Source organism: Suillus paluster, assembly GCF_016628075.1.
Source record: "Suillus paluster strain FC165 chromosome Unknown EDB91scaffold_3, whole genome shotgun sequence".
NCBI classification, from domain to species: Eukaryota; Fungi; Basidiomycota; class Agaricomycetes; order Boletales; family Suillaceae; genus Suillus; species Suillus paluster.
Window position 1 is genome coordinate 249,941 of NW_024537563.1, and position 12,323 is coordinate 262,263.

Genomic DNA, 12,323 nt, shown 5'->3' on the forward strand with positions numbered 1-12,323 from the left:
ATAACGTTGGTGTCCTAGTAGAGGGAAATGAAGATGAAATTTTGGGGTCGGCGGGGAACAAATGTATATTTTATATGTACTTCTCTGTAGGAAGCACAGCAGCGCACAGCTATCTTGAGAGCTGTACTAAGCTCTGAGCGGGGACAAACCATGAGACTTTCGCACATTTTAACAGGAAGTACAGGATGGCGGGACGCACCATCGGGGAATACGTAATTGTCAGTGCACGCTGATGATCCGGAGATGCATAGATATGGCATTGGCTTACAATGATTATCATGATGCTAATAGCGAGTCCAAGGAATAGAATTCAAATTGACCATCGTCGACTCTGGATTCTAGCCCGTCGTGATCAAAGATCTGCGTCCCGCATGGCAAACTCAGGTTCCCAAACATCGCATCCAACTTGCGTCAGCCATACATCCCGTCTCTCTCTCTCCCAGCGGCGCAGAGTCCGGCAGTTTCTGCGGTCCTCCTCAGGACACGCACACTCCCACCACGCTGGAGGTTTCCACGAGCCTTCGTATGGTATGTTAGCTGGTGGTATCAACCTTCCGGCTGAGACCTGCTCGCATGAATGCTGTGAGATGCGCTGTGTTCACCGGCTCAAGATCAGGATCATCTAGCTGTGGAAGTGTCCGGACATCTGCAGCAAATGCAACGACACGCATCCGCTGCCAGTGAGATAAATCCGGTGCCAGTAAGGCGATGATTTCTTGTTGTATTTCGTCAGGCAGATTGAAGAACATCGAGGGCGCGGAAATGATATTTGACTTGATGCTTGCTGAAATTCGATTGAGGGTGGAAACAGAAGCCAAGACAGGAACAATGTCCCGCATGCCCGACCGAAGGAACAACGCACGGCTGTACAGCAGTAGCGCAAGGGCTTGCTTTTTCACCCGCATTTTGCTCATGAGGTTCCTCTGCGCCGCGTTATTCAGGATCCGCCAACCCTCTTGCCACGCAAGAGTGCGTTCCTCGCTGTCACCATCATGTTCGTCAACATGTAGGTCATCAAGATTAGCCTTGAAAAGGCTATAGTTCTTGCACTCGATAGCGCTTATGATTTCGCGCGCACCGGGCAGTGTCAGGCTGTTCGCGTTGCACTGCAGTCGGTCCAGTCTGCAACGTGGTGACGTTACATATTCGATGATAGTAGGAACCACAACTCGGGTGATATTGATGGCAGAAAGGTCGAGTTGACGCAGATATCGCGTGCTGAGGCTGGGAAGAAATGCGCGAACGAAGGTGTCAGAGAGAGAGCCGTTATGGATCAACTGGAGCGTGCATAGTCTCGAGCTATTCAGTGCGGTGGTAAATTGTGCGATGACATCCGCATCGGTTGATAATGGGTTCTGCGTTAATCACGCGGAAAGAGTCAGTCTGAGAGACTTTAACATGACAACGTCGTAAGTTCCTGTACTGACACCGGATAAACATAGTTCCCTGAGCACGTCATTGTCCTTGATGAACTTCGATACAGCAAGTAGACCCTTTCCACCTATACCATTCTTTGTGAGGTACAGCTCGGTGAGGCTGTTTTTGCATCTTTGACCAGCAGAAGAGTCCAGAAAGTCGAAAAGCTGTACACAACCCTCATCGCCCAATGAACTGTCCCCGATATCCAATCTATGGACGATCTCACGGCGCTGTATGATACTGATGAGATTCCTTGCAGCTTCCGGAAAGTCAGTGGCGATAACTACGGAGAAACAATAAACAAGGCGCTCACCAATGGTCGATGCGAGTCGAGCGCTAACGCTCTTCAAGCGCTGATGATTGACAGAACGAACAGTAGCTGGATCTTTATCAAAAGAATGTCGAATTTTCGGGGAAGATAGCCTGAAGTGCATGATGATGAGGACCAAGTTGAGGGTAACTTGGCGTTTGGGACTGTGACCAGGCTGGCACAGGCTACAGCCCTTACGATTACATATGAGAGCGGAAACAGTAACCCGGGTGAGAGACCATTTGATATATGAAAGGGCTGGAATCCCAGGCTGTCCCTAGTACAGGGCTTAACGTTTATCGGATCCGGCTGAAAACCCAGAATAGACTCATGCGCGCAGAACTTGTATGAACATCGAAAGTCGGTGCATGAAACAGTTCACCGTTAACCGCAAGTTAACCGTGATGTTTAGCATGAGCTCAGATGCGTTCTAGTGTGTCAAAGATGATATCTAGTCCTGGGACGGGTTTCCTGAAGTGCTGCAAAGGCTGCACAGCCACAATCTTCTTGAATTTACTTTCAGGGAAGTTTGCCTTTGGTTTGCCTCGGTCAATCTAATTTCAAGAGGGAGCATCCACTTTCCTCCACAATTCTAGGTCATGAAGGTCGAGTCTTGATAGTTATAGTCAATATCTACTGACAATTCAATAGATTGCAGTGGAGGGATGCAGCCACGGCGCGCTGGACGCTATCTACCAGCACCTACACAATCTAGAGGCCAGGCACAACTACTGTCGTAGATTTACTTCTTATGTGTGGGGATTTTCAAGCTATCCGTAATCACAGAGATATGCAATGCATGGCTGTACCGCAGAAGTATAGGCAGCTAGGCGATTTCCACAAGTACGTGTCAATATCCCAGTTGGTGCAACAATCTTACAATAGTCCACTTCTCTCTAGGTACTATACAGGAGAAAGGACCGCTCCAGTGCTTACTATTGTGATAGGTGGGAATCACGAGGCGTCAAATTACATGTCAGAACTGTACGCACCTGTTTCGTATGCTAATTGTGTTCTGATTTCCTCGCACAGGTATCATGGCGGGTGGCTTGCACCAAACATATACTTCCTCGGGCATGCCGGATGCGTTCAAGTGAACGGTATCCGTATCGCTGGCGCGTCGGGAATATTCAAAAGTAACGATTTCAGTCTAGGTAATACTCCAATCACGTTATCGGATACTCTAGCATTGAATACACGCAGGTCTTTACGAACGATTGCCTTACGATCATGGCTCTATGCGAAGTATATACCACATCAGAGAATTTAATGTTCGCCGCCTGTCCTTGGTCAGTATTTTTTAGCCTTCGTAAGCTCTCGGTCTCACTCAAATACATCACAGCTATCCTCCCCGGATATCTTCCTTTCTCACGACTGGCCCCAATACATCGAGCAACATGGTGACTACTCAGGGTCTTCTTCGCCGAAAGCCATTTTTCAGACAGGATGTACAGACAGGCAACCTGGGTTCCCCTCCATTAATGGGGCTCTTGCGGACACTGAAACCAAGATGGTGGTTCTCGGCGCATTTGCATGTCCGTTTTCAGGCTACCGTGCAGCATGACCAAACTGGCACCGGGCCAAATTCCTCCGTCCACTACTTTGCCGCCACAGAACCCAGATGAAATAGCGATTGCAGATGATGATTTCGATGCAGTTGAACATCAGAATCTTCCAACTGAAGTTCCTCATTTGCAAGAGGCTCCCCAGAACCCTGATGAAATAATCCTGGATGAAGAAGAAACCGAAGTTGTACAGCCGCCTCTCGTTGTGTATCGGCCACAGCCATCCGTGACGGAGTTCCTCGCCTTGGACAAATGCCTTCCCAAACGAGAATTCATGGAGGTCTGTAGCTCTGAGTTTATGCGACATGGATCCGCTGACTTTCTAATACAGGTCGTCGATGTGCCTACTACATCGGACGGATCTGCCACGCCTGGCCAACGCTGCATACCGAAGTTCACCTTCGATCCAGAATGGCTGGCAATAACACGTGCTTTTCACCCATTCTTGTCCACGAGGCGGCGTCAAGCAGATTATCCTGACGAGGCAACAGCTCGCGCTAAGGTTGCAGAAGAAATGGAATGGGTGAAGTTGAATGTGCACGACAACGAAGCAAGCTCTTCTAATGCCTCTTTACCTGGGATCCGATCCATCTTGGACTGCCAGACGTTCGTGCAGAGTGCCCCTGGTCCAGGAAGTGAAGGAGCTCAAAAGAACCACCAGCGCGAGTGTACTACTAATTCTTCAAATTATCCTCATTGACATTGACGTTGGTTGTACAGCACCTTGGTACACTAATCCTCAGACCGTCGCCTTCTGCGATATGCTTGACATTCAAAACATGATCGATTTCTCCTCTGACAATCGACCCTAGGAAGCCTCTTGATAGCATTCGCCGGAACTTATTATTAATGTTGAAAAGGGTTTGTGACATTTGATATTATCCTCCCACGCCCTACGTAATTCTACTTATGTTCCTTTATCACACCAGGTCTATCACTTTAACAAGTACAGTTGTCCTCGCTTCCCTGCAGTACTCTCACTGTCATGCTACATAAGGCCTAAGAGTTCGTTCTGATCGATCATTCCACACGTTCCTTGAAAACATGCGTGTTTCTCGAAGTTCCAGTACAGCAAGTGCGTAATAGGCGCTTTGCGGCTGTGGTGACCGTGGTCAGGTTTGGATAAATGTAGTCAACGACCTGATAGCATGTTCTCCTTCCCTCCCTCGCCTGCCACTGTAAAATAGCTTGCCATGATAACAAGCCAACTCACCCACATTCTCGACATACTGAAGAAATGGCTTTCACGACTTGCACGTCGCTCTGCGAGTTTATTCTGCGCTGTCTTATCCTTCCTGCATCGTTTTGTTGCAGGTTATTTAAAGTTCGGTAACCGGAGATTGATAGCTCGTTTTCCCAGCAGGGCGCTCCCGCGATCTCAAGCGGACATCTGGGGAGAGGATGTACCCATTTGCTCGAGTCTTCTGCCTCCTGATTCCAATGGGGCTAGAAGCTGCAGGAGAGCCTCCATCTCCTTCAGACGATCCCTATACAGGAACCCATTCACAACATTCACGACCTTTGCGAAAGGGTACAGCGAAACCTCCGTTGGAAGCTACTCCAACAGCGACAGGATACCCCAGCGAAAATGAGCTCCATCAAGGCTCTACGTCAAGTGTGCACCTGCAGATGGGAGAGAGCTCGGTGACCAACAGGACGTTTCTCAAGGACCCATTGCAGGAATCCAGCAGTCCAGGCCCATCGCGCTTTTCCGGCCTCCATGAAGTATCCAGAACACATTCACGACCACACGGATACATGGATGATGCTCATTCTATTAATACAACGCGCACGCCATCCATGAGACATTTGGCGCCTGACATGCCGTATTCCCAATACGCATCCGGTAGTCGTCTTTCAGTGAGCACCGGTCGCTCCCATACACGATCGATTGCTGGTTCAGAAAGTCGACAAGCTGCATACCGAACACACAAGGGACCTGTCAATTCTCGCCCGGGTAGCATCCATAGTTCCATACACCACGAATACCCGAACACAGTTATTCCGCTGGATTCGTCTGCCCAGGCGGTGCCGGTATCAGATCCCGGTATCGACCACCATGTCCATTTCACTGCTCCGCCCGACAGTGACGAACAACCGGGCTCAGAGGTCGTCGTGGTCTATGACTACGATGGCCCGCCGATAGCCCCCATGGCTGCAGCTGAAGTCAAGCGGTACCAAAGGGGACGTCCTCGGTGAGCACGAGTCTGCTGATATGCCTTTACTCGAGAGCTCACCTTGCCCGAAGGGTATTAAACGCTTCCAAAACTACCGTCCCTGCTATGACAATCGCATTTCCTGCGCATGAGTAAGATTGTTTTGACCGTATTTTGCCACTCCTAAACTCTTTCAAGTATGGATGTGCCCAAAGGATGGACCACGCTCGTGCATCCAGAAGGATTCCGCTATTTTGTGCACAAAGAAAATGTGCGTCAAGTCCGTGATTTACTGAAGACCGACGATCTGAGTGGGATCTACAACCCGCAGAGAACATTCACAGACTTGGATATTTGTGATCCAGTAATATGCGATGACATCGAATACTACATGCAGTATTTGTTCGATGAACTCCGACGGACCGTCGGGCTTGAGAAGCTCGATATGAATCAGGTTGACCTTGTGCTTGAGCCAAAGGTCTTTGATGGCGACTCTGTCGTTTGTTGCTATTATTTCGTCAATCACCGTAACAGATGTCTCTTTTGGTTGGATGACTTCCATGCTGAACATAATCCTCTCCGAGTGTAAAGGCATTGAGAATCTTTCGCACATAGGTGGGTGATTAATAGTTCTTCAGTGGATCTGGGTTTGACGACATGTCCTGGTTTCCGCCATCAGGACTTGCCATTCAAGCACAATATTGGTGTGTTCCGGTAAAGGTCCGCATGCTGTCGTTTATCATTGTGCCATTCTTAACAAAATTCTAGGTTCGCATGTAAGTAAGCTCACATACAGCGTAGGAAACATTGGGATTACTTTCCTAGCCTGTGCCCAGTCGCACAAGATCTTGTCGATGAGGTCAAGAATACATTGGCGCATGCGGCATGTGGTCAGTACTCTCTTAGAGATGATAGCCTTGACCTAATGCATATGGTCGCAACGATCAGACCACTTAACATCGAAGCAGTCTTCTGCGGCATTTGATACCAGTCGAACTAAGAGACCACCTTTCTGTGGTGAACTCAATCACGGGTATGTTACCCTGACACCTTCCCGCGGATGTGCTAATCCCATTTCTCACAGTCCATGACCCTGCGGATCAGAGCATGCGACGATGTCACGCTGCCATTGTCATTGGTGAGGCTTGGGTTTGAGCTTCATCTCTTCCTGACGTTGATTATCATTTAAGGCCGGGTTATGTATTCGTTCAGTCAGTGCTCCTCACTTGTCTATCTAGCTGTGATTTACGGTCATTGCGAAGGTCACAATCACTTTGTGAATTATCATGGGGAGGACTGCGCGAGACTGATCTTTGAGCAGACCGTTCATGATACGAAATATCAAACATCACTATGGATGGCCATTCTCACACCCCTCCTGTTCTTTTACCCTATGGCTCAAATCCACGAACTGCACAAGATTTACGTTGACGAGATTGTTTGCACGGGACGGTGGAATGTATTCAGTTCAAAATTTAAAGGGCAGCTTCAGGACTCCAACCTCTTGGTAAGTCCACCCTTTCATCTTTGTCTACTTCCGTGCGATCAATGTTGAGCCAGGCCACTGTCTTGCTCAATGCAAATGTTGGGTTTCTCGCTATCAACACTGTTGATAAGGGCGGGAGAGATGCCATTCAGATGGCAAGCTATATGTCCTTGGTGACGAGCTTGGGCAGTATAGTTCTCGGCTTGTTCTTTGTCTCACACGGTCGAATCTCCGCACAAAACACAGCCGAGGAAGTGGTCAGTAGCTTCCATTGTATAACTAGCACGGTTCTTATGGCAATTGGTTTAGGCAAACTTTTTATCAAGCCTTCACGATGAAAAGCACAGTTTGGAAAAGCTGGCTGTAATTTTCAGCCTCCCCAAGGCGTTGCTGATGTGGGGGTGAGTCTGCACCCTAATGTAATAGGCGGAGGCCCTGATTTCAATATGTTAGCATGCTCTTCTTCTTTGCGGCGTTCTCGATCGATTGGTGGACTGCCGGAGATATAACTTCCAGGACTATTGTTGGTACTGTGACACTGGTCGTATTCGCGATGGTTTCAAACAGTGTCCTTCGCACCAGAGAAAGAAGATATTACTGGTCCGTGGCGGTCAACCCTGCTGCACAGAGGCATCGGCCTGACACTATTGTCTCGTCTGGGTGACGTTTGGAAGCAGATTATGGAGTTCACAGGCATCGAAAAAAATCTCGTAGGACCCTTGCCAGAAGATGCCGAGGTGGATGCTCCGGTATGCAGCATCCCTCCCACAACAATCTCACCCGGTTTTCAACGTGAAATACAGGGCCCAAACGATCGTGATACTTACCCCTACCCCATATACTCCCCCGATTCGACCATACCACCCCACCGCTCCTGCGGATTCACCTCAGCAACCGCATGACGTCGACCCCGTGCTGCCATCATCGGATTCACATACCAACCCAGGTTTTTTGTCAGGCGCTAGCTCTTTACAACAGATTCGAGAAGACACCCCGACTGTTTTCCAGGACCAGTCTACCATCGAGGCTCGCTGCGAGCGTGATATCTCTGCGTCAGAAGGGATGGATTAGGACGGCTGTCAATGCAACATTGCATTCCGAAGCTCTCCCAGGCCACAGCGACCATCCTGTCCGAGCATGAGTTACAAACCGCAGCGGTAGCCGTCGATACGGACGCCCCCATATTGCCTGGTTCATTTTGCACAGAAGAAAGGGAGGATGTGAAATACACCGAGAACGTGGTCGAGGAGCCTGGGGAACTCGACCATCCTCAACCTTCGCTGAGCACAACGCCACCTCCAAGGATCTTTGCTAGAAGTGCCACCAATGATTATTTCCATCATGCGCCAGCGGCTCCAAAGTGGACGCTAGAAGATGGTCATGACATAGAAGAGTGCCAAGAATAGGAGTACATATTAGCTCTGCCAACCTGGTGGTCATGACAGATCACGAAGGGCTTGAAAGTTGAGGGCCGTCTACCGTTGTCCAAGGAGTGGAAAGTCAACGTACATACTTATATTATTATACATCCAGACTGCATTAAACCTGTGTAATCACACGCACATATTAAGGAAACTGGCACTGCCAGTACATTTATGAAGAGGCCGAGTCCGAGTCGAACTGTGGATGACGGTACCGTCTTGCCAACCATTAATTGATTATTTCTCATCCATCACTATCGATCGTTGGCCCAGAGCCATCCACCAGAGTACCACTGAGTATCGTGCACGCCGCTAGCCTGATGGCTGTTCCTATCCCCAGTCGCTCTACTATAATTTCCAAAGAGATTCTTGAAGGTACTCAAGGTCCGTGAGTCCACGCGCGGTTCTACCAAACAGGACATTCAAATCTATATCAGGTGCACAAAGTATCATTTCTCAGCTGAACTCCTCGCGGTCCATCACCAAGCTCAAGTTAAACAACAACCGACTAGGTGATGACGGTGTATCTGCACTCTTTGCGTTCCTCAGGTCTCCGGCGGCCTCACGGCACCGCAGTACGATATCGGAGATCCATCTCAATGACAATGGTATAAGCTGTCGAGGTTTGCGCGATATCGCGGACTATATGGATGGAAATGAAGTAGTATTGAAGATATTGTGGCTCGCAAACGTAAGTAATCATTCAACCCTTGGGCTTCGCAAGTACGGATTGACGCCGTCATAGAACAAGCTGGGACCTGATACTGATGTTCTGGCCTGGTTTGCTACCGCAGTAAATCACTCTCGACTAGAGTTCCTTTCGCTCACGGGAAACCATAAGCTTGGCGATGCTGTCGTTGAGACCTTCTTTCACCATCTAAGGGCACCCCGCCTTCGGGAGTTGCATGTCAATGCTATGGGACTGACTGCGCGGTGTGCATCTGGACTCGCAGAGTGGATTTCATCGGGGCATAACGGCAGGGCATGTTCCCTGCACACTCTCAAATGTAGCGGCAACAACCTAGGGATAAAGGGCGTATGGGAAGTTATTCACGCCATTGAGATGGGCAACTGGTCACTTATGAACGTGGAAGTGTATGCGAATCAAATAGCAGGCACGGAAATCCCGAATGACAACTCTCCCATCCAACAATCAGGGCAGTTGCCATCCTCCGAAACGGAAGTGTCATGGAAGGATGCAGAACGCGCTCTTCACCGGGTGCTTCATCGGCGAAATGCTTATTGGAAAAGACAAACTGAGATGGAGGCATTGAACCTTCTAAAGTACTCTCGGACACTCATCTTTCGGTCGATGGCTTCTCTTTCATCCGCGGACCAACAAGCTTCGAGTCGTTCGTTTCCATTTCACTACCTTCCTATAGAGCTGCGCCTGCAAATAATTGCGGTCCTCGCTCCTTCCTTATCTTGTGCTCAGCGCACTCGTATCTATGATTATGCTACCGACCCTTCGACTCTTCCCCCACTTCTACCACGTCTACAGCGAGACATGGGTCACGGGTGTGTCGCAGATCCGTCACGACTGCTTGGAGCAAGTGTAGGATTTACATTGCACAATTCAGGCGGTTGTGCTGAGGGGAAGTGTATGGGTACTGGTAATAGTCTCGTGTGCCGTCGGGATGCAGAGCGCACCAGGTTTCTGGAAGCCGTTGGATGTCGTGCGTATGAGCCTGAATGAGGCAGAACGCTGTAGTATTTTCTCGATGATATTCCAATGATACTCTGTTTATCCGTACAGTTCCGACGATACGCGCCATAGTCGTTGTATTAACGACTCATGCATAAAGGGATACATATTTAAACCTGTCCAGAACTTCACAAATTTTGCCTTTGAATCACGAGGTGACTTTTGGATAGGGGCAAATGTATAAAAGAACTGCAGACAATAAGGTGTCTTGACATTCTTCGACGGCGACCTTGTACCAGACCCCACTATTTTCTGTGCGAAGTAAGCTTGCGCGTTATCGCACACTCAATCATACATTTATCTTGGTAACCATAAAGAGTGCATGCAGAAAAGGTCAAAAAAATCAAGTAGTTGCCAAAACGTCTTTCGTTCGAAACGAGATTCAAGCATATCTGCTTTTGATTTCCCGCGAAAATTCCTCCATGGTGTGGAATTTCACTCCTAAGTTAATTAATCGTGGATCAGGGATAGCGGTATACGGGTACAGCCCAAACTCGGACTGGAAAGCATACTAAGAGGGTATCAGTTATCAAGGTTCCAAACATACTCAACAATACCCACCATGTCGTCCAGTTCCTGTATAGCATTTGAGTATATGTTCTGTATCAGAGAGAAAGTATGTACGAACCTGCATTCCAGTTGAGGCGGAGGACACAAAAGACACCGGCTTCTCCAGTGCTAGCAGTAGCAGGAAAATTAGATCGACGACAAATTCGTACTTTATGATAACATACCCCGCTGAAGGATTGATGCAAACTGGGTGTAGCTCAACTTTGCACTGGCGGCATAGAACGTGTGGGAGAGAACTTCTGATTCACAATCTTTGTAGTGCTTTAGAAGTGCCAATGCACACTGGCCAAGATCCCGCTCAACCCATATAATATACTGAGGAGAATGGGGATCATATCTGGGCACCGTTAGTTCTAGGCAGTCGGAGTCCGGCACCGGGACAAGATTATTGTAACTGCCACAAGGTTTGCATCAGCTATGCACATACTTCATTACCAAAATGTCATACTTCCAGAGATTCTCTGAAAACCAGCCTTAGATCATGGGCGTCAACTGATCGAGAAACGATTCAAAGAAGAAGAAAGAAACGTACCGTTGTGCAGGATGGAATGAGGTACACCGGAGTCCCTGAGATAGTCCTCCACGTTAGCTTTGTCTAACAAGTATGAAATTAGCTCATGTTACATCCTAGACAAATAAATGAAGACCTACTATCGAAGTGGTGGACATTCAGATACTTTCCGTTGGAAACCTTCGTACAGTGCGGAAGAGAACTAAGGAAGACATACTTTGAGGCTGAAGTCACACTAGAAGACAGCTGGATTCACCTCCAAATGAAGTACTTGACATGCGTCGCTTTAGCAGCGTCAACAAGATTCTTCCCGAGTAGCATTTCGCTATTGTGACCTTGAGCGGAGTTTTTGGGATCATAATAGTCGGTTACCTGTTGAAAAGTTGTTAGTCATGCCTTTGGAGGGCGAACGGAGCAGTGTGCCATACCCCATAGACGGCCTCAACACCTGACAGGACTTGCTTCAACGAGTCGATGTCCCATAAATCGGCTTGAGCAACTTCAGCCCCAAGAGCCTTCAGTTTCGTCGCTTTCTCCGAATTCGAGTTTCGGGTGATTGCACGAGGAATGAATGTACCATCCAATAGTATGGCTTGAACGACAGACGAGCCTGATGAGGCTAATTAGCTAGAGACTTGAGCATGAACGTTACTATCAGCATGCCTTGAGTCCCGGTGGCTCCAAACACGGCAACTATGCGAGATGACATTGCTCAGGATATAGATGAGTGAAGTGGAAAATGTAAGATGCATTGTTATTCCACACCACGTAATGTCCTTAAGTAGCCGTCCTGAAATTGATTATGTCCTGTTGTGACCCGTCAGGTGTAGTATACTTTTTGTCCGATAATCGGGGCGCAAGCAAGGTCCCCAAGCTATCCAATGGCACGTATATTGATGTCACACTGGCAAGCCTGCAAGCTTTTTTTAGAAGGTGGATCCGAGAGAAGCCAGTGCGGATCCGAGAGAAAGGGACATCGGAGCCAACAGAATCCAGACCTTGCGACTCAGTGCACAACCACAACGAGTAAAGTTTAGACGGATTGCTCACATCAGTTCTGATTCGCCGGGCAAGGGTAATGATTTATTTCGCGAACCGGTCTCACCCACACCGGTGACGTCTGTTGCGGTGAACTTCAACAATCTGTTTGATCTGTGATGTCATTTGGCGCGACAGAGCC

The 12,323-nt window shown here is 48.5% G+C and overlaps 5 protein-coding genes across 5 annotated transcripts; 3 read left to right on the top strand and 2 right to left on the bottom strand.

Moving 5' to 3' along the window:
• Window position 1: 1 nt before the first annotated feature.
• EDB91DRAFT_1285865 (uncharacterized protein) lies at window positions 2-1,853 on the bottom strand (the record flags this gene model as incomplete). Its single annotated transcript, XM_041324794.1, has 4 exons — window positions 2-519; window positions 566-1,355; window positions 1,428-1,678; window positions 1,733-1,853. The coding sequence occupies 4 exons, from the start codon at window positions 1,851-1,853 to the stop codon at window positions 353-355; spliced, it is 1,329 nt and encodes a 442-aa protein (XP_041182933.1). The 3' UTR covers window positions 2-352.
• A 320-nt stretch (window positions 1,854-2,173) lies between these two features.
• On the top strand, window positions 2,174-4,106 carry EDB91DRAFT_1234060 (lariat debranching enzyme, C-terminal domain-containing protein; the record flags this gene model as incomplete). The annotated part of the gene is made up of 10 exons (XM_041321164.1): window positions 2,174-2,267; window positions 2,388-2,465; window positions 2,500-2,572; window positions 2,630-2,713; window positions 2,762-2,883; window positions 2,933-3,018; window positions 3,072-3,142; window positions 3,171-3,282; window positions 3,344-3,962; window positions 4,015-4,106. The coding sequence occupies 10 exons, from the start codon at window positions 2,174-2,176 to the stop codon at window positions 4,104-4,106; spliced, it is 1,431 nt and encodes a 476-aa protein (XP_041182934.1).
• A 1,463-nt stretch (window positions 4,107-5,569) lies between these two features.
• Window positions 5,570-8,541, top strand: EDB91DRAFT_1098826 (uncharacterized protein). The gene is given in 16 exon segments (XM_041317112.1): window positions 5,570-5,602; window positions 5,649-5,721; window positions 5,782-6,035; window positions 6,219-6,230; window positions 6,252-6,340; window positions 6,399-6,440; window positions 6,535-6,588; window positions 6,641-6,661; window positions 6,713-6,957; window positions 7,011-7,193; window positions 7,246-7,337; window positions 7,390-7,502; window positions 7,528-7,685; window positions 7,828-7,988; window positions 8,008-8,014; window positions 8,049-8,541. The coding sequence occupies 16 exon segments, from the start codon at window positions 5,577-5,579 to the stop codon at window positions 8,340-8,342; spliced, it is 1,824 nt and encodes a 607-aa protein (XP_041182935.1). The 5' UTR covers window positions 5,570-5,576; the 3' UTR covers window positions 8,343-8,541.
• Window positions 8,542-8,677: 136 nt separating this feature from the next.
• On the top strand, window positions 8,678-10,053 carry EDB91DRAFT_1242587 (uncharacterized protein; the record flags this gene model as incomplete). Its single annotated transcript, XM_041322207.1, has 3 exons — window positions 8,678-8,741; window positions 8,795-9,048; window positions 9,103-10,053. 3 exons carry the CDS (start codon window positions 8,678-8,680, stop codon window positions 10,051-10,053), a joined length of 1,269 nt encoding a protein of 422 aa, XP_041182936.1.
• A 189-nt stretch (window positions 10,054-10,242) lies between these two features.
• EDB91DRAFT_407413 (uncharacterized protein) lies at window positions 10,243-12,145 on the bottom strand. The gene is made up of 10 exons (XM_041327152.1): window positions 11,807-12,145; window positions 11,572-11,753; window positions 11,400-11,515; window positions 11,284-11,345; window positions 11,165-11,227; window positions 11,081-11,105; window positions 10,797-11,026; window positions 10,691-10,740; window positions 10,624-10,638; window positions 10,243-10,573 (listed from the first exon to the last, which is right to left on the bottom strand). Exons 1-10 carry the CDS (start codon window positions 11,850-11,852, stop codon window positions 10,445-10,447), a joined length of 918 nt encoding a protein of 305 aa, XP_041182937.1. The 5' UTR covers window positions 11,853-12,145; the 3' UTR covers window positions 10,243-10,444.
• Between the last annotated feature and the right edge of the window lie 178 nt (window positions 12,146-12,323).

Bases quoted from the DNA above. Each gene is read 5' to 3' on its own strand.
- EDB91DRAFT_407413 (XM_041327152.1), bottom strand. From the start codon at position 11,852: ATGTCATCTCGCATAGTTGCCGTGTTTGGAGCCACCGGGACTCAAG. The intron at 11,228-11,283 runs GTAGGTCTTCAT...CATACTTGTTAG, and splicing joins GAATGTCCACCACTTCGATA to ACAAAGCTAACGTGGAGGAC. The intron at 10,741-10,796 runs GTATGTTATCAT...TGCTACTGCTAG, and splicing joins TGCATCAATCCTTCAGCGGG to CACTGGAGAAGCCGGTGTCT.
- EDB91DRAFT_1098826 (XM_041317112.1), top strand. From the start codon at position 5,577: ATGACAATCGCATTTCCTGCGCATGA. The intron at 5,603-5,648 runs GTAAGATTGTTT...AACTCTTTCAAG, and splicing joins ATCGCATTTCCTGCGCATGA to TATGGATGTGCCCAAAGGAT. The intron at 7,686-7,827 runs GTATGCAGCATC...GATTCACCTCAG, and splicing joins ATGCCGAGGTGGATGCTCCG to CAACCGCATGACGTCGACCC.